The following is an 18,791-nucleotide window of genomic DNA, read 5'->3' on the forward strand; positions in this document are numbered from 1 at the left end:
GAACCAAATTTATTCTCGCTTTAGAGCCATATACTTTAAAATGAAATACTTGCACATACGCAGCTATCAAAATCACTATCTCACCAAGGACATTCTGGAGATCGATGAGCAGCGCAAGGGCACAGAGTTGGACCGACTATTACCGCTAAAACGAAGTGAACGTCGCAAATATATCTGGGTTAGTTCAATGCCCAACTAAAAAAGTTCAACTTGGTGAATGAAGCGCAACCTCGTGTCATTTATTTATGTAGATCTCAAGCTGTCGTCTGACGCGCCGCGAGATTTTTAGGCTGATGCGTTCCATGCTATTTCTTTTTATTTCCAACATACAGATTTTCTGCATCTGCTTCGCTGATTATTGCTTCTACTGGTTGTTGGCAATGATCACCTACTATGGCAGCCAGCAGGCAAATATAGAGGGTGAGTGCGTGTGTGCTATGAAATTCGAGGTTCTTTTATTTTTGTTCTAACGCCGTTGGCAGTTCCGCCATTCATTACCGTTGATGTGAAAGGCAGTGGGTATGTGGCAGACATATTTCGTGGTATCGTGGAAGCTTTCGAGCCGCTTAGTCAGAAATATAACATCGATGCCACGCCCTGCCTTCCGATGCCGAAGCGTCCTAATTTTAAGCGCTACATGGAAATCAGCGGAATTTGTTTGCTGGCTTGGGTTTTTCTCTTTTGTGAGCCATACGGGTTGCGGCTGCGGCATATTGTTATGCGTCTGTATTATCCAGTTGAGGCGAAACAGCGAGCCGCTTGGTTGTACAATGAAATCCTCTTGAAGCGCAGTGAGTTGTAGCGCAGGATTTTGACTGAAAAAAAAAAATTAAAATAAATTAGGAAACCCTCACTTATTCGCAGTGACATTTTTGAAGCTGCTGAGGCGTAAAGCGCGCGCTAAGTTTAAAAACGAGCCCAGCGAGGATCCCTATACGTTTCTGGATTGGATTCGAGCAAAGACCAATCGGTAAATTCATGCCTGCATAAACTGCAGAGTTTTTAAATTATTACAAATTTTTTCTTTCAGCTGCTTTCTCTGTCGTCTCATATTCGGTCATCGTAAAGGTGACACCTGCATTCTCTGCGGATTCCGGCTAAAAGGGTAATTCGTATGGAAAGTCTTAATTTAATTGTTCATACGATTTTATAGAAATAATTTTTAGTTGGCTCGAGCAATGGCCCTTAATACCGATGGTCCGCAAGGGATAACGTCCCAGCACCATCTGGATAATGGGCTCAATGCGAGGTGGCTACCGCACAGGCAGTGCTTGAAACAGAGCCACCTCTTGAGCACGTCAGTAGCCACCTCTATGAATTTACGGGCGAGAACCACACACCATTGGACGCATCGCTGTACACACAGGCAACCAGCGACTTTCACCAAGACACAATTACTAGCTTCTATAACACTAACACTGAATTAAGCATTCATGTCGATGGCACATCAAGTAAACAACCCTGAAATTTTAGGGGTCATCTTTGATAGCCTGTTCTCATTCTCCACGCACACAACAACAACAAAGTACAGAGCCGCAACAAGGTCCTCAAGTCGCCCGCCGGCGGCACCTTGGGCATAAACAAAGAAACGTTGCTGGCAACTTGCAAGGAAATTTGCCGACCGGTTCTAAATTATGCTGCGCCTGTTTGATCGCCGGAGACAAGTGGGACGCAGTGGACGAAGCTACAGACTTGCCAGAACAGACTTGCAGTTTCTGGTGGGGTGCCACAAACTGAACACCTTAACTTCCCTTGCTAGAGGAGGAGTCTTCCCCCGGGCACGTCATGGGGCACCTATACAAGGACGCGGGCCAGACATACATCGACCAACCACTGAACCCGACGGCGTACCGACGAGCTATCACCGACATTCATAGGGAGTCAGTCAGATCTTAAACAGACGGCAGCGTTGATCCGGATCAACTCGGGTATTAACTGCAGTTGATCCGGATTAAGTCGCAGTTAATTCCGATCAACGCTGCCGTCTGTTTAAACTTTCACCGCCTAACACGACACCTGGCTTATGAATGCCGTGATCGGAGCCCAATCACCACCTATAGCAGAGACGGAACTTCAACCGCCAAGAGAGACCTGTGTTACCCTGGCCCAGTTGCGGTCTTGATACTGTAGTCACCTTAACAGCTACCTGTCCAGTCTCGGCCCCAATATTCCCAATGAGTGTGTCCGACATGTGGGGACTCCCCGCACGACATCAACCACCTCTTCACTCTTTGGTGTTGAAACTGCCCGTTTCCTGGGCCTACGCCTACCGTTAGTTGAGCTTGACGACAATGACTGACGGTCGACACGAACGAGGCGAGGCTTAGTAGTGCCGCTACAACAACAACAACAACAACAACACAACTTTAATTTCACGTCTGTCTTCGACATTACCTACAGCGTTTTAAAAACCGATGAAGCTGGACTGACTGATACATTTAAAACTCTTGCACAGTCAAACTTCTTTGTATCAGAAATTAGTTAACCAAGGATATTAGAATTGTATTTTGTCCTATTTACTAGAATGCCTAGTTTTCATTCGTTATTTTATTCCTAATTTCGAATCAATTATCTTTCTAAGTGCCTAATGATTTTCCAGAGACAAAGTGGAATGCTCAACTCCCGGCTGCAAGGCGGTTTACTGCCAGAGCTGTTTTGACGAATCCAGTCAAATGTGCTGCATATGTAGGAATCCTGTGGAGTACGGTGATGGCAGCGACATATCGGAAGAAAAGTAAGTGTAACTGCATTTTAGCGGAATTGTAAGCAAAACCTAACGGATTCTGTTCATTGCGCAGGGATTCCTCTGATGATCCGGACGCTGTGCGTCAGCCGCACGAAAGCGATCAATACTGCATTTGGGTGCCCTAATACGCACCAAGCATTCAAAGCCAACTGAAAACAATTTCCACCAAATTTACCCACTGACTAAGTTTTCTTTCTAAGTATTAAATGAATTCATTACCATTTACAGCACACTTACTATGGCAGACTGGCTGTTGGCTTCTTTTCGCAAAATTCCGCATAGCAAACCGAGTATGGTCACAGCAGCAGAACAACAGTGGAAAGACAACCGATTTTGGTTAACATGCAGCTGCAATAGATACACTGCCACTTTGTTTGGTTTGGCATAAGTTATGCTGGCTGTATTGCTTTCATTCAACACCCCAATCCAGGCTGTGTTGCCCAAATAAGCGAACTAAGCAAACGGCCCCTCCTTGTCGCAATTGGTTAGTGGCTGGACTTTCTGCGCTGCGCCGGGCTGCCGTAAATGAAGCAATGTGGTGGCACAGGCGGCGGCAGTCGCCTATATGCAGCAGGTACGATGATCGGTGAAATCGGTGTATCGCTGATGTGATCAACATCGAAACTAGTAAATGGACAAATTGTGTGTTGTTTATGGCGCAGCTGCGGTTGAACACATCAAATGTATTAACACACGTATGGCGAATACTATCAGTGGGAGCTTCTGCAGGCTTTTACATCCATATTGTCGCTCGGGCTAGCAGCCAGGTAAGACAGTCGCTTCTGTGTGAGCACAGCATTCTTTGGCGAAGCACCGATCGACCGAAGCCGAAGCCACTGCACACCGCATAGCGCGGCGTAAGACATTTGAAAATTGCTGACGAATCGTAACTTTACTCCACCGTCTCGTCTGGATGATTGCGCGGGCAAAAAACGGCTGAGCTGTTGGCCAAATGAAGTAGCGACATATTTTCATAGCGTTTAGCGGGAGTGGCTGTCGTGATGATGATGATGATGGTGATGGTGATGGCAATGGTCATGTCGGCTACTGCTTTTGCCCTTGCCGCTCCTGCCGCTGCTGCTGATGCTGCTGCTATCTGTTGGCCGCTGATGATCGTGCGCTCCGCTGATGAAGTGGGAATGCTGTTGACATTTACTGCGAATTAGTGTAGTCATGACGACATTGCTCACATATTTTCGCGCACATTCTGGCCGCTATCGCTGAGGAGCAAAAGACAATTAAATGCACATAAAGTCGACAGCAATTCGAATTGCGTAAAATGGCTGCCAATGTCGACTGGAGTTGTGAAGTTGTGGACACAAAGCGTGAAACGTCGTCGACCCTTTCATAATTTACTTCGCTGGTATTTTGCGCGATGCGTTCTTCGGAATCCGCTGTAATTTACGCGCGTGCACAACAACACAACAATCGCATCGAGCGACAGAACGCGTTGCCGGTGTGCGAATTGGTCACATTAATAGACCGAAGACTCTGAGGAAGGCGTAGAGCGTTGCAGAAGAAACGTGACAAACTCTATCCGATAACTGAGGCCCAGCTTGCGATATGTGTGTACATCAATTCGCACCAACATACCCACATACATACTTACGTTTATTTATGAATTTTGAAATTTCTTCAGTTGGTTGCGGTGCATTATTTGATCTTTATTTGTTGCATGCGTCTTTTGTTCGATTTTTATGGATTTTTAATAAAATCTGATATTACTTTAGTGCAGTGTGGTTTGTTGTTGCCACAACATTGTTGTCAGTTGTTTTATTGCTATCGTAATTTTTTATTGTTGTTGTTGTTGTTGTTATGCTAAATGCGTGTGTGCACAAGTGTTTATATGATATTTAACACCCGACGAAGGCATTCACCGTCTTTTGCGTCCCTGCAGCATTTACCTTCCCCAGAGATTTTTTTCATTATTATTTTTTATTTATTTATTACTTTTGTTTTTTTTCTTTGTAGGTGACCACCATCGACGCTCTGTGACATATTTGGATCGCTTTGTTGGGGGGGACACTTATGTTTGTATGTATGTATGCACATAAACAGTCACTCCAAAAGGCGGGCCGACGACGACGACTCTGCTGCGCCTGCGCAATGAATATGTGAAACAGTTGGGGTTTCTTTGGTTGCGGCGGCATCGCTGCATTCCGGAGTAAAACGAATGGTTAAATGATTATGATAAACAGATTAGGTTACCACAAATTTTATAGGCACTCATTTTAATTTCAAAAGAATTTGTTTTTCTTGTGTTTGCATTCTGGGTAGGGGAGTTACTCGTATCTGAGTAGGTTGTTTTACCATTATTACAGATACAATAAAACACCATCCATACGTCATTGCTCTTGTTTAAATTATTCCTTTTGGACCTACATGCATGCATACATGCGTACACACATGGACATACGTGTTTATACACGCATAGGTATTTACACACCTGTGCTGGAAACAAATGCGTTCGCTGTTGACAATTTAGCATTTATGTATCTTTTTCCTTAATTAATAGTCAATAGTACAACATTGCTCCGCCTTGTTCGAAAATGTGTTAAAACGAAGTGCATATTTCAATAAAATTTATTATTTAACTAAATAGCGCATTTCTAGAGCGGCTTATGATACACAAAATAGGGGTATTCATATAACGTGATAAACTTAAAAATTCTATACAAATTTATGATTTTATTACGCTTATCGGCAGTTTATGAAAATATGTGAATACCCCTAGTGACCACAAACGAATGTAAATTAAAAAAATTGCTATTCACACACCTAGTTTCGTTAATTTATCTCAGTAGATCTTGATCTTTGCCTGCCACCCTTTACTTCGTTTCAATCTCAATTCTTTCTCGTATCATTTTCAGCTTACTTAATGTAAAGGGAATCCTTCAACGAAGATGGTTTCGCCTAGGCCAGTGGTGGATGTTTTTCAATTTCGAAATGGTTCATGTAATAGGGGGCTGCCAAACGCTACTTGCTGTGAAGTCTTCGGTTACAGCTTTTTCGATATTTAACGAACGACTGCTGTAGGACTGTATTCTCATCGAAAAAATTTACCTTTTCGATTTTGTGGCCGTGGTGACAAATCGGCAATATAATTTCTTTCTTTCATTTTAGGAATAAATAAGTTATCAAAAATTGCTTAAATTGCTTTTTAATATCCGTATTGCAATATTTCATTTATTTTATCAATCTAATTGAATACAGTTTTTCAAACAGGTGGCAGCCCTGCTCAAACATATTTTCAACAGCAAACTCTCCTAAACCTCTTCAGTTTGATACCCATATGGCAATATTTAATTTATCTTATCAAATAAATCGAATTAAAATTTTCGAACAGCTGGCAACCCTCAAAGATATTTTCGGCTGTAAACCTTCTTAAACCTCTTTCTTTTGACGGTTATATTGCAATACTTACTTTTTATTATCAATTTACTTAAATTGCAATTTTCAAACAGGTGGCAACTCTCTAAATTATTTTCTTTCTATATTTTAAGTTAGACCTTTAGCAATACATCGGTGAAAATTGCATTCAATTCCATGCATTAGTTTTCGAGTGATGCGCGTACAACAAACATGCAGACAGACAGACATAAAAAAAAATTCTAAACATTGTTGATTTGGCTTCTGTTGCTCTAATAAAGACCCCCCCCACATTAATTTTTCTTTAATATCTATAATGTACAGATATCGGCCTGTTACAATTTCATTATATGTATAGATGTTTCGTCAGTGCAGGAAACTTTTTCTTCTCCAGTTTTATAAAAACATAAAATCACTTTCTTTACAGAGTTACTGCAAATATATAAGTGATGACAATAACACAGCTCTAACTCTGACAGCAGACACATAAAACCATGTTTAGTATATAAAAAAAAAAATCTATATTATTGTGCGGAACGTGGTCAGTCTGGTCACTTATCAGATGAGCCTCGTAGCTTAAAGATATCTGTCAATAAAATTTTTGTTGTCTTAAATTTTCTCTCTATTGTTATTATTTTGTCTTTCGTGGAAGGCATTTCATTACCAGGGCTACTTTACTAATTAATTTAGCAATGACATTGACGATATTGAACCCACTCAATGACCCTTTGAGAATATTTTTTAACTTAATAATGCTGCGTTATCAATGCCTATCGAAAAGAAATACGCACAGAATAGATTGCTAAATATTTTATACTTTTTGCTTTCGTACTAAGAACGGATTCTGATGTTAACCGTAAATATGTAGATTTCAAAGTGAGTTCTTAGCTTCATCGCCCCATCCCCCACCGCCCACATCGGCCAACTACAAACCAACCACCCATTACCACCCCGCTTGGTATTTTGATTCATTTTGTTTTACTTTTTCGGTTTGCCGTTCTACTGCGCAACGCAGATAATGCCGAGCGCGAGTACAGAAGAGCACACACATTTCCTGTAGATAAACAGACGTCGCAACCGATACCACCGATATCGTTATTGTCATTGCCGCCGCGCTAGGTATTTGTTGCCACTTTGCTTCTTAGTTGTGATTTTCCAAACAAGAAGCCAACATCGAAAGGAAACTGCGCGATAAGAGCAACGCGTTAACAGGCCTGAGATGCGAGTGTACGACTCAACGGTTTGCCCGGTGAATGTTTTGAGTTAGAAGCTTTATAAGGCACACCCTAATGTATGTATGTACATCTACAAAAAATCGTTCAGTACTTGATGCGTACAGCTTAAATAAATGTATTGCAAAATCTGGTGTAAAAATATAAATAGAATTGCATTACAACAAATTGCGATTGAATAAATAGGGGCGCTACTTTCCCTCGTCCCAACGAAGTGTAACTCATGCGAGGGGGCATTCTGTTCACATTGTGCGTCTTTTATCTAATCGGTTACTTATTATTTGTGGCAACACATGCAGTGCATATGGCAATAATAGTAAAATAAATAAATAAATAAATAAATAAGTGAAAATAGAAACAACAACAAATTGCCCTATTGCGTTCATAAAGAGCTAATAATGGCCGCATTAACACGATCGCGCGAACCGCAAATGCAAGAAAATCCAATTACGGAATCTGGTGGCAAGACACAACAGCAGCGGCAGCAGCAGCAGCAGCAACCGCAAAAGCGGCATCAGTCGCCCCAACCGCTGCAACAAAAGATACAATCACAGGCGCTACCAAAGCATCTGCTAATGCATTCGATGCCCCTCAGCGCCAAGGCGCAAACGGCTGTGGCAGTGGGTGGAGGGGGCGGCGGCGGCGGCGGCGGCAGCGGCAGTGTTGGTGGTGGCGTCTGTTACGCGGGTGTTGGTACACTACCACAGGCACAAACTGCGCAGGTACGTATCTTAATGCAATAACAACAAAAACAGCTCAACATGTAACTACTATGTGTCTCCCCACAAAACATCCCGTTATGCGATGCCCTGATGCTAAATACTCGCATGTACAACTATTGTCTGTATGTGTGTATGTATGTACGCGTACGCGCGTCATTACGTAGATACTTTTTATCTGCAAAGAGGCGCGAAATGTGCCGGTTCACCGGCAAACCCACGCTATCCAACGAACAACGATTAGGCGATTGTATAAATTGACATTCAGACGATGTCTGCACGATGATGGTGTCTGCAAAGTCCGCTTTATGCCTTGGTACACCAAATATGTTTGTATGAGTATGTAAATGTTTTTACCCAGCCAACCTTATTAAAGCTTGATTAGAGAGCGGCATTTTAAAGCGCTTTTCTTATCCCTTGTGAAGTTCCTGTTTTTTATGCAGACCTAAGTGTAAACAGGTTTGTTTTTTGTTGAAAACGCATGGAAGTTGAGCCAAGGGATCTTTGCAATAAAGCAGCATCATCCATACCCGCGCGACATGTCCAAGCCTGTGGCCATAGATCTTGCGTGGACTAGTTCTATCGAGAGCCCTCAAAGCGTTCCCATCTTTGTTCCATATAAATACAGATTGGCGCTTACAAATCTCCCCCGATTTGTGGCGTGCGCCTTGATGTTGCAACACAAAGTGGATGGGCCTACAATTTTACGGCGACTCCGAACGCGATTATATTTTTATGAGAAGGTGTTTTGCACGACAGAAACAGGACAGACAGGTTTGCCATTACCTGCTGAGCGGCGACCGCTATTAGAAAACTTTTTAATTTCTTTAATGTTAGTCGGAAACTGGGATCGAACGGGAATGGGTAGTGTTCACTTCTAACCACTATGCCGCAGCGGCCGCCATATTAATTTCTAAATGTATGCAACAACAAGCTGAAAGATTTCCCTGAACATTTATCTTATGCATAAAATGGCAGCTTAAACTCCCGACTCAATTTAATTCTGAGCAAACTGTTGGACTTAGGGCCTATTACTCAGTGCAAGAATTGAGTCAGAGAGTAGAGGACGTTTTGTAAATGAGGACCATGAAATATGCTCATTCGACGAAAACATATGGCTATGGCCGCTATGAGTTTAAAGTTACTTTTCGCTGGCTGGGTAAAATAAGTCACCACACTGCCTGAAGTTGTCGAAGTAATATGGCTCACGATGGAGTATTGCTCTGTTTGAATGTTTTACAGGCGATTGCAGCAGAAATTATGGGATCGCCGGCAGCAGCTTTTATGCGTACTGTTTTGTGGATACAGATACAAGTATGTGGGTATGTATAAGTATATTACGCTGGGTCGCGAAAAAATACCCTTTCTGGTTTGGAATCTTAGATCGAGAGAATTTTCTCGTAGAAAAAAGTCCACGGCCCAAAAACAGCCAAATAAATGTTTGCTTCGCAGCTCTCTTTGTTACCCGATTTCATATGTATTTTAGAAAAGGTATTTTATTAACTGAAATAACCTCTACTTTTATATCAATTTCTAAGCGGCTTCATTCAATTTTAGTTTACATGGCAAACAAAATTTTAGTTAGTGATAATTTTTTAGGATCCCAAAGTGAGATTTTATCTTTAAAAAAAAAGTGCCCAAACATGTGTCAGATATTAAGATTGGGTCATAAGAAATAAGTTGGCTGTGGGTATTTGGGGAGAGAAACGGACGGAAATTTTTATGAGTCAAATTTTGTTGGAAGAAAGATTAAGCCGATCTTACGTACATGTATATGTTCGAGCCCCGCAAATTGCTGAAAAAAAACATTTTTATCTGTGTTTGTATTCTGACGTATTATGTAAGTATGCCGGTATGTATGTGTGTGTGTATCCTCGTCGTTCCCTACTGATATGCATTCATTCTCTGTTCATTCATTAATGCTCTGTGACGCGTAATAAATTTGTTGGAGTCATAAAAAAGCGAATTTGCCTCACTTCCGTTGTTGGCAAATGGCGAAATGAATGGACCATACATACTGGCGTGCACGAGTGCGAGTGGTGTAGGGCACGCTGTTTGGGCGTGAAGTATCGGGCTTTTCCAATGTGGCGTTTTATTGCCTCAGCTAGTGACGCTAGAAATTGACTTTAATGGATGCGCGAATGCGGAAGTACCACCTGATGGTATGCTACTCATTAGAGAGCACTTGTATGTATGTATGTATGTATGTATGATGATGGAAAATTTGCTTTTTACAAAGCTTAGAATGTGTAAAATTAAGCGAAGTAAGTAAAGGGAGTATCTAGTAGTTGTGATTTATCGAAAGTATTACTTTCATTGTTATATGTATAGGATCGCGCATTCACACAAAAATCCACATATATATGTATATAGATATGTATGAAGATTGGTATCGGATCCATTCATTGTCCATTTATGGCATTTACTCTCAGCTTCTGCGTAGCCACATACAAATGTACACACATTAACTCCTATTTGACCCCCCCGACCCCCGCCCACCACTTATGTAACTCTTTGTTGTCGACCCTGACACTGTTGTGTAAAATTTCATTGTTCACTTGTTTTCCCTTAGCTTCCAGTCTTTTAGCCGCTGCCGCTACGCTACAGGAACCTTGCACTTGATTGCCGTATTTGAAGCACATTTGGGGTGGAATTCATTGTGAAAGCACTGACATTTTAAGCCAACGAGTAAAAAGTCAAAATAGGCTTGGGCAACCATCCTGCAGGATTACGCTGTGAAAAGCAGTTGCTGAATTCTCCAGCTGAATTTATCTGTGCCCACACCATCACACAGCCATGGGAGAGCAGATTCGCTGCATTGGTGAGAGCTACCTACTCTCCTGTGGAGTTAGCCATAGGAAGCAGCAGGCAATCATCAGTCAGCCGGCAATGGGGTGGTTTTGCGTCCCATAGCGTGCAGCCAAATACCCATTTCGTGCGACACCTTGTCCAAATACTAAACAAATGTCGCAATTCGCTGTGATTTTGTGTACTTTATTGGCGAAAATAATTTCACGCTGAATGCCTAAAATGGTTGTTGAACTTGAGGTTTCGGTTTTATTTTCTTTTGAGGAATTAAAAAAGGATGGAGGGTGGAGAGTAGAGCAGCAAATTGCGGAACAAGCGATAAAAATGTATTTATGTGCGTTGGTGAGTTTTAAACTTTATTTGTCGCTCACTAATATGATAAAAAAAGTTAAATACTTTTTTTTTACAAATCCGCTTTATAGGGCATACTGAGATTTTTAATTTTCTTGAGAATATTTGCCCATGTCTCTACTGTGTCGCGGTTCCCAAAGTAAGTTAACCTAATTCCAGGATGACTTCAATTTTAAAAACCTGAAGACAATCCCACACTATCATTAAGCTGATAACGTGTGCTGTCAGTGTGTCCTTTTTCTGTTTTCCGGACAAAATAACTATGCTAGTAATATTCGAAATAACGTTGAGCCCGTGCGACCATTTGGTCCATACTGGACATATTATCTATTATAATTATTATTTTTTTGGTGCTGAAATGGGTCTTGATGCTCTTAAAGTATTTTTGCATTAAAAAGAAAAATTAAGAAAAATCGCTTAAATCGTTATTTTTGCGATTAGGGCTCGCTATGTTCAATAAAAGGCTAGAGATGGGGTCCTCAGACCTCTCACGAATTTTAGTTTCTTGTCGAAAGGCTTAATTCTTTGAATTATTTTAATGGGCCAGTTTTATTCCGGACCAACAACCGATTTTCTTTATGAGACATATGTATAATGCTGGTGTTCATTGTCTTTTTTTTTTGGAATGTCAAACATCAAGTTTCTTCTAAATTTTATGGTGTGCGTCGTGAAGTTATCGCCTAAATGGAAAGACCTACAGTTAAACCCCAAACTCGAACGTAAGTTAGATGTGACTCTTTGCATTTTTGTAATTTTTGACGATAATAATAATTTGGGGAATCTGGCTCTAAAATAAATGCCTCGGCTTTTTTTTATACATACTCGAAAGTTGATTCGTTCACACTGTGCCATTGGATAGATATTTTTTATGTTTGTTTTAGCATATCATCACCCGCGCATATTCTCGCCTTCGCTGTTGCACTTAGACAACTAAGGAATTTTATTTGTTATTCCAGTGAATGGGTATGCCATCCATAGTTCATCTCCATAACAAAGAGCCACTTGAAACATAGAAAATTATAAATGCAATGGTTCTTTTACAAACTCGAAATCTACATATGTAGACAGACATTCATGACTGCACCAAGAATAAAAGTAGCCAAGCTCGACAGCTTGCCATTTAACAAACCGCTCGCTGTGGCTCTACTGAGGTGTTTCTCTGAATGCAGCAATTTAGCAATTGGCCGGAGAAGTGCGCTCTGGGTAATTCTATGTGGTCAATGATGGAGGTGATAACGATGCGGAAATATTCTCTAATTTGACTTATCGTTCAAAAGTCTATACTTTTATAACCGCCTAGCCATTTTTTGAAGCACAACTAGATACCATTCGTACTTACTCAGCTGCGAGTAGTAGAAGTTTAGCGAGAGCCAAGGTTAACTAGAATAAGTTATGATGACAATGTTATTAACTACACACTACATACATACATACATACATACGTATGCATGCAAATTTGTGCATACATACATACATATGTATATGGGTAAAATTGAAAACAAAAAATCATTGAAATGCACTGGCCATGCAAATGACGCGCGAGTGCACCGCTGCTGGCTTAGCTGCGGAAAAAGTAGTAAAATGTGCAATGTGTGATTTGCAAATACAACAGACACTTTTTGCCACTGTGAAAATTACGACCAAGTGCGACATGCCGTGGCGCCACTTACAGGGTGCCACCATCGATTGCAAACAGAACCGGACTTAGAACGAAGCGACCGACGTAGCCACGCAGAACTGCTGGTAAAGTGAAGACATTGAAATCTTGTTTACGTCAATTTATGACCCAAATATGTGAGCATATCGTGCGATAACAGTCGTATTAATGCTTAAAAAAATTGCTTTCCTTGCACTTGCTTACACACTTGGCCAACAACAAACAAGTATGTAGCAGTTGGCCGATTGGGTAAATAATTTATAATGTAAGCAAAGTGGTTGGTTCAGCTTTTAATGTTAACGTTGATGTAAATATGTATGTATTTGAACTCAAAAACTTTGCTAACACATACGAGAGGAGGTTATGACACTTAAGGTAAGAGGCCGGAAATGTTCTTGGCTTATTCAGTGCATGCCCCTTGCGAGGGTCGAAAGGGGATATATTTCTCTGATCTCTCTCTTCCAACTTCTTTATCGTGTATTTTGGTGGTCAGGGAGGTGCATCGTGGCTCCGTATTTGCGATCTGCTATGACACCTCACCCAATAGGTTCAATGAAAATCAATTAATCATTTGGAATTAAAAGTAACACTATTTCGCTAGCAATAAATATCGATTAATCCCAATAAATAAAAAAATATTCAGGGCACACATGAGGCAGAGAGTTTATGTTAGACATTTCTCGAGTTAGCATTTCCGAATACGCATGCATACAGGGTGGCAGCACTCATGTCCCAAAAACTCGCAATGTAAACTTCCGAAGAATGAACAGTCAATTAGCATCTTTGGCAGCGAGCCATGAAAGGCGTTCGTTCGAGCCCATTTAGCATTGATGCCATAAATATTTTTGCTCTCCGCACACAAACCACAAATTCTAAATCTACGCGCGAGAGTGCCGCAAAAAAAAGCTGAACACCCCAGAAGATTTGGAAGATTGCTGGTGTCAGTATTAATGTCACCGCTGTCACACCATCACTGGCAGTGGCACACCTCCTATGGCTACGGGCTGCAACCTCTTGTGGACGAGACACTGGCAAGCAGACTTTCAATGTTTACTTAATTTTTTTTTTTTTTTAGTTTTTCACTTTTTGTATTTGTTTTAATTTTTTTATATGCTGCCATTGATTCCAAGCATCGCGCGGATGCGACGCATGTCTTCGCCCATCATTGCCGTACATTTATAATAATTAATTGCGGTAAATGATCGAAATTTTTCACGGCAGATTATATCGTGGCAGACAAATGTCGAATCGGACACATAAAACTAAAAAAAAAAAAAAACAAGTATGCTACACTTTCGGTAGCAAAGGAAATTAGAGATTTCTGGGGAACGCATTTTATGGTGTATTTTGATAAATATGCCGGCTTATTTTTGTTTTGTATTAATTCCGTCCAAATTTTGTAAAATGTTTTTAAAAACTTGTTTAAATTTATTAATAATAATATGGGTTTCCTATAAATGCGTAAATGCCTCGTAAATGCGTAAACTTCATAAAAACCGGTTTTGCATACAAAATGATGTAAGTTTATGAGGTTTTCGTGGTTACGAGGCACTTACGCGGCAAATGATTTTCTGAGAAGCTTTTTCAAGGCAGAAATACAATAGGACGTTTAGGCGGAGACTGTTAGAATTTTTTGTTTAATTAGATGCTGCTCGGAACAGCGATTGAACCCAGGTCCTGCGGAGTGGTACCTCGCATCTCTAACCACTCAGCCGCAGCGGCTTACCAAAATGAAAAGTTTTTGAAAAAGTGTACAAAAATAAAGAAAAACACCGTCAGGGCAATCTTACAATTCATTAAAGATATACCAGATACAGTATTTCCCGGATATATGCACCATCGAAAATGCGCTAGATTCGGTGCTTATAAGCGGGAAGTGCTTGTATGAACATCCCGATTATAAGCACTGACTGTGCTTATATTGAAATCCTCGGTTATATGCATTACCGGTTCATCTATGTAACTGAACTAAACCATTCTCCGATTTAACAAATTTTCACGACGGTGCTTAAGGTTAGGCGCAATGCGGTTAATATCTATTGTAAATATAATTTTTAAGTAAGCAATTTTTTTAGCTGCACTGCCCAAAGATCTGAAAGTTGATATACACATACACTTAGGTGCAAAATTGAGTCCATAGTAAAAAAATTCACAATTTATGCGTTTTTAGGTGGTTCTTTGGCAAAATTGGTATGTAGTTTTTTTATATATATTAGAGTATAGTTTAAAGCATTAGAATCCACCATAAAAATATTAAGATTTCGCTAACTAATAAATGTTTGTAAATTGTTGTTGTTGTAACTTTTCCTCCGCCAAAGTGTCGGTTTTTGTTATAAATTAGTAAGAAAGCTGGTTTTTTGTTATTAAAATACCATTAGACGCGTTTTAAAAATTTATAAAAAAGAATTTACTGAGAAAGCTAAGACGGGGCTTTCAAGCCGTGAAATAGCGAAAATATCTCACATGTGAGCCAATCGACTGTTAGCCGTATTACTAAAGGCGCTACTAACATGCAGATTGCAAAGAAAACGTTAGAAGAAACCCGACAATATTCAAGGTAGAAGGACGAAAAAGTTGGCGTTTAATAGCGTCTGGCAAAATATCTATTGCTAAAGAACCTGTGGGCTGGGTGCGCTAGTAGAGATGCTAGCGTATGGAGCGTTCGAAGAATACTTCATAACAATAAAAATAAAATACCTTAATCCTTTTCGAAATGATGCATTTTGAAATATCCCTTGCTTCCTATATCAAAATATGAGTTTTCATAAAAAGTGGACTTAGCAACTTTTCACCTTAAGCTAGCGATATTAAGAATGTTATCTACCGATCAGGAATGATTCCAACTTGTAATGTTTTAGTCTTTCAATGTGCCATTAAAAAGGGAAGTTTGACGCCAGTCACGCAAAGAAATTTCCAGACAATATTTTTTTTTATTTTATTAATTTTTCTTTTATATACCTTTATAAAGTTTTATTTTATCCTCTATGTAAGTAAAATGTATATAAAAGAATACGAACAATTAAATAATTGAAGAAAGTGCAGCGATGAAAAAAACTTAAAATATTACTTTTTTGATAACTACGAGTAATAAATTTTAAAAGGTTACAGTGTATTTCAAATGAGGAGCACATATTTTCCTCAGCCGCTAATGCGTTTTTCAAAATGTATTATAATTACTATTTTACATAATTTTTGAAAGTCTCCGTTTTGCGCTGAAGGAGTTATACTCAAAAAAAAGTACACGCAGTACCGAAAGTAACACGTTAAATTTGCATTACAATAACCTAGATTGTTTATAAAGATTAAAATGACATTGTTAAATAAAAAAAATTAGTTATCAAAATGACCCAGATTTTGACCCAGATTTTTGATAAAAAGTATCATAATAATAAAATTTATTTAAACGTGAGTAACACAAAAGCACACGATTTGTCCATATAAATTACATATTTTCAATTTTAGTTTTATTCGGTGTAAAATCGCCGATTGCGTCAATTTATGTAAAATTTTGTTTTTAAAAAAGTGTCACCCACTTTGCTAAACACCCACGCGCCACTTTACTTTGACACCCTCAGCGCCTAACAACTAAATAAATGCTTCTCAATAAAATAAAATGCGTCATAACAATTTGGAATTTTACGATACATAAATATGTTGTTATTTACGTAAGCACTTTGAATACATATGTAACACAGTTCAATAAAAAAAAAAATGCTTTCTGATAGCCGGTGTCGTTCGTGAGTTGGCAGACATCTCCGGGGATGGATAAGTTGCACAGAACAGTTTATATGTATCACTTAGTTTAACATATTTTACATTTATTTATGAAGATTTTGTTTTTAAGGAAAACAATTTTTACAAGAAATTGTATCGTCAATGGAAATGAAGAGGAGAATTGTTTTCATCGACTACAGTGCGTATTTTTTATTTTTTATGGCGAACAATATAAAATGCATGTTCACTTTTTATGTACATTTGATATTATGCTGATTGATACATATATTCAATACCCTCTATCTGAGATATATGTACATTTTTAACGAGATGAACATATGTACATACATATGTATGCAGTTAAGGGTATAGAAATACAACGATTAAGCAACGGTGATCCTCGTACTCAGCGCCCGTGGTGTGGATAACGACGCAAGGCAGACGGGCGAATACAATGGAGGACCAGGTGTAGAACGATCTGCCTGCACTCGGACTGAACACCTTCCGCAACTTCGCAAAATGATAGAAGGGATTGGCAAAGAATATAAGTAGACGAAGGAATATTTTCTGTTGCACGATACGTAGAGAGTGTAATAAAGTTACTAAGCAAGAACATGTAGGTACATACATACATAGGCATATTCTATTTATACATGAATAAGTAGTTGATAAGCCAATGAAAATTCATGGACACATCGAACATATCGTAGGCGTATGATTATGATAACGTTATCGCAGACAAAGTTGATTAAAAGTGACGATTTTATTTATTTGCCAAAAAAAAAATATGGCGCATATGTGCGTAAGTAAGTACTCAAATGACGGCTTTGCGCGCATTCAGGTGCCGAGCCATATGTTTCCTTTCATCGAAGGCTGAATGAGGTTGAAAAACTTGCGCAAGGACGTTTAAAGAGATCACAAAATACTTTAATTAGTGTTTAGCTTATGTAAATAAAGTGTCGTTCGAAAATACATATGTACAGACTCATATGAATCTATGTACATATGAATGTACATATATGTCAGTATGAGGGTACAGCCCTACCTTTTCAGGCAAACAAATTCAGGCAGCCTGACTCAAGTCACGAGTCACATGCTCAGACGGAAGATTAATTTATATGAACTTACGTTTTTTTCACTTACAAACATATGTACGTATATGTATTTATTCAAGTGCATTCCTGCTGTTCTTTTCATTTATACTTAAATTTGCTGTATGTCAGGTTCTTTGCATTACGATTAAACGCATACATACATATGTATGTACGTATGTACAGTTTCTTACATAGAACTGGAAGGTGTCGCGAAAACTTGGAATTATTCATAAATATTATTTGAGTATTAAATTTAAGTATGTAAAACGACGAGTAGAAGGTATTTCATCGCGGATTAGATTAGAAAGGCAAAATAGAGATAACGTTTAAAATTGGAATAAAAATGCTATTCCTTATGGTCTGATTATGCATACTTGGCAAAACTTCGCATAAATTTCAAACTGTCAGGTGAAAATTTGTTGAATGCATTCTGTATGTATTCCATTACCCAGAAATTAGCAGAATTTGTAAAAAATTTGCCATCTGTTGGGTTTAGATTTTGCCTCACGTTTTCATAAGTGACATTTAAATTGCAGTAGTACCAAAAGCATTATTTTTTACAGAGATCCATGGAAAGCGTAGTTATTAGGGGCATTCACGACACCATCTATGTAATTTTGGGAACAAGTAAATAATAGGGCCCGTTGAGCTAAAAAAAAGAAAAAGTGAGCATGGCCGCCGTTGTCGGCTTAATTTGGCCTACAAATATACCCTATTAAAACCACTTAAATGAATTTTTCTGTAAACAAATCCGCTTATTTGAAGAAACCAAAAATCAGCTATTTTTGTTCACACACCGTGAATAACCCTATTGCGTCGATGCATAAAGTTGGTAGTACTGATAAATTTGGTTGTATGCGAAGCATAATCAGCCTTAAGTTATGTAAAGTTGTGTAACGTTTAAGAAGTTTGCGAAGTTATGCAAAGTATGCATAATCAGACCTTTAAGGAGTGTTTATTTAGTCGAATATAAATATAATCTTTTTCGCAAGCGTAAAACATTGAGTGAATTTAAAAAGGTCTCAAGTCCAGAATCCTCTATGATGAGACTTGTTGTGGATTTAAAGAATTTCGATTAATTTTGCACAAGTTTTAGACTTA

The 18,791-nt window shown here is 39.2% G+C and overlaps 2 protein-coding genes across 2 annotated transcripts in view; one reads left to right on the forward strand and one right to left on the reverse strand.

Moving 5' to 3' along the window:
* The window catches only part of LOC118747618 (DC-STAMP domain-containing protein 2), a 4,838-nt gene extending 1,069 nt beyond the window's left edge, over nt 1-3,769 (forward strand). Inside the window, exons 4-10 of the mRNA XM_036481667.1 lie at nt 7-178; nt 252-420; nt 483-791; nt 865-970; nt 1,031-1,105; nt 2,600-2,734; nt 2,799-3,769. Coding sequence (XP_036337560.1) covers nt 7-178; nt 252-420; nt 483-791; nt 865-970; nt 1,031-1,105; nt 2,600-2,734; nt 2,799-2,871 — 1,039 coding nt within the window. The 3' untranslated portion in view covers nt 2,872-3,769. The remainder of the gene's footprint in view (nt 1-6; nt 179-251; nt 421-482; nt 792-864; nt 971-1,030; nt 1,106-2,599; nt 2,735-2,798) is intronic.
* LOC118748025 (dual specificity protein phosphatase 19) overlaps nt 719-18,791 on the reverse strand; it is a 96,372-nt gene continuing 78,299 nt past the window's right edge. Inside the window, exon 2 of the mRNA XM_036482305.1 lies at nt 719-815. The gene's annotated coding sequence lies outside the window, so the exon portion shown is untranslated. The remainder of the gene's footprint in view (nt 816-18,791) is intronic.

Source organism: Rhagoletis pomonella, unplaced genomic scaffold (genome assembly GCF_013731165.1).
Source record: "Rhagoletis pomonella isolate Grant_MI unplaced genomic scaffold, Rhpom_1.0 Rhpom_scaffold_00012, whole genome shotgun sequence".
Taxonomy (NCBI): Eukaryota; Metazoa; Arthropoda; class Insecta; order Diptera; family Tephritidae; genus Rhagoletis; species Rhagoletis pomonella.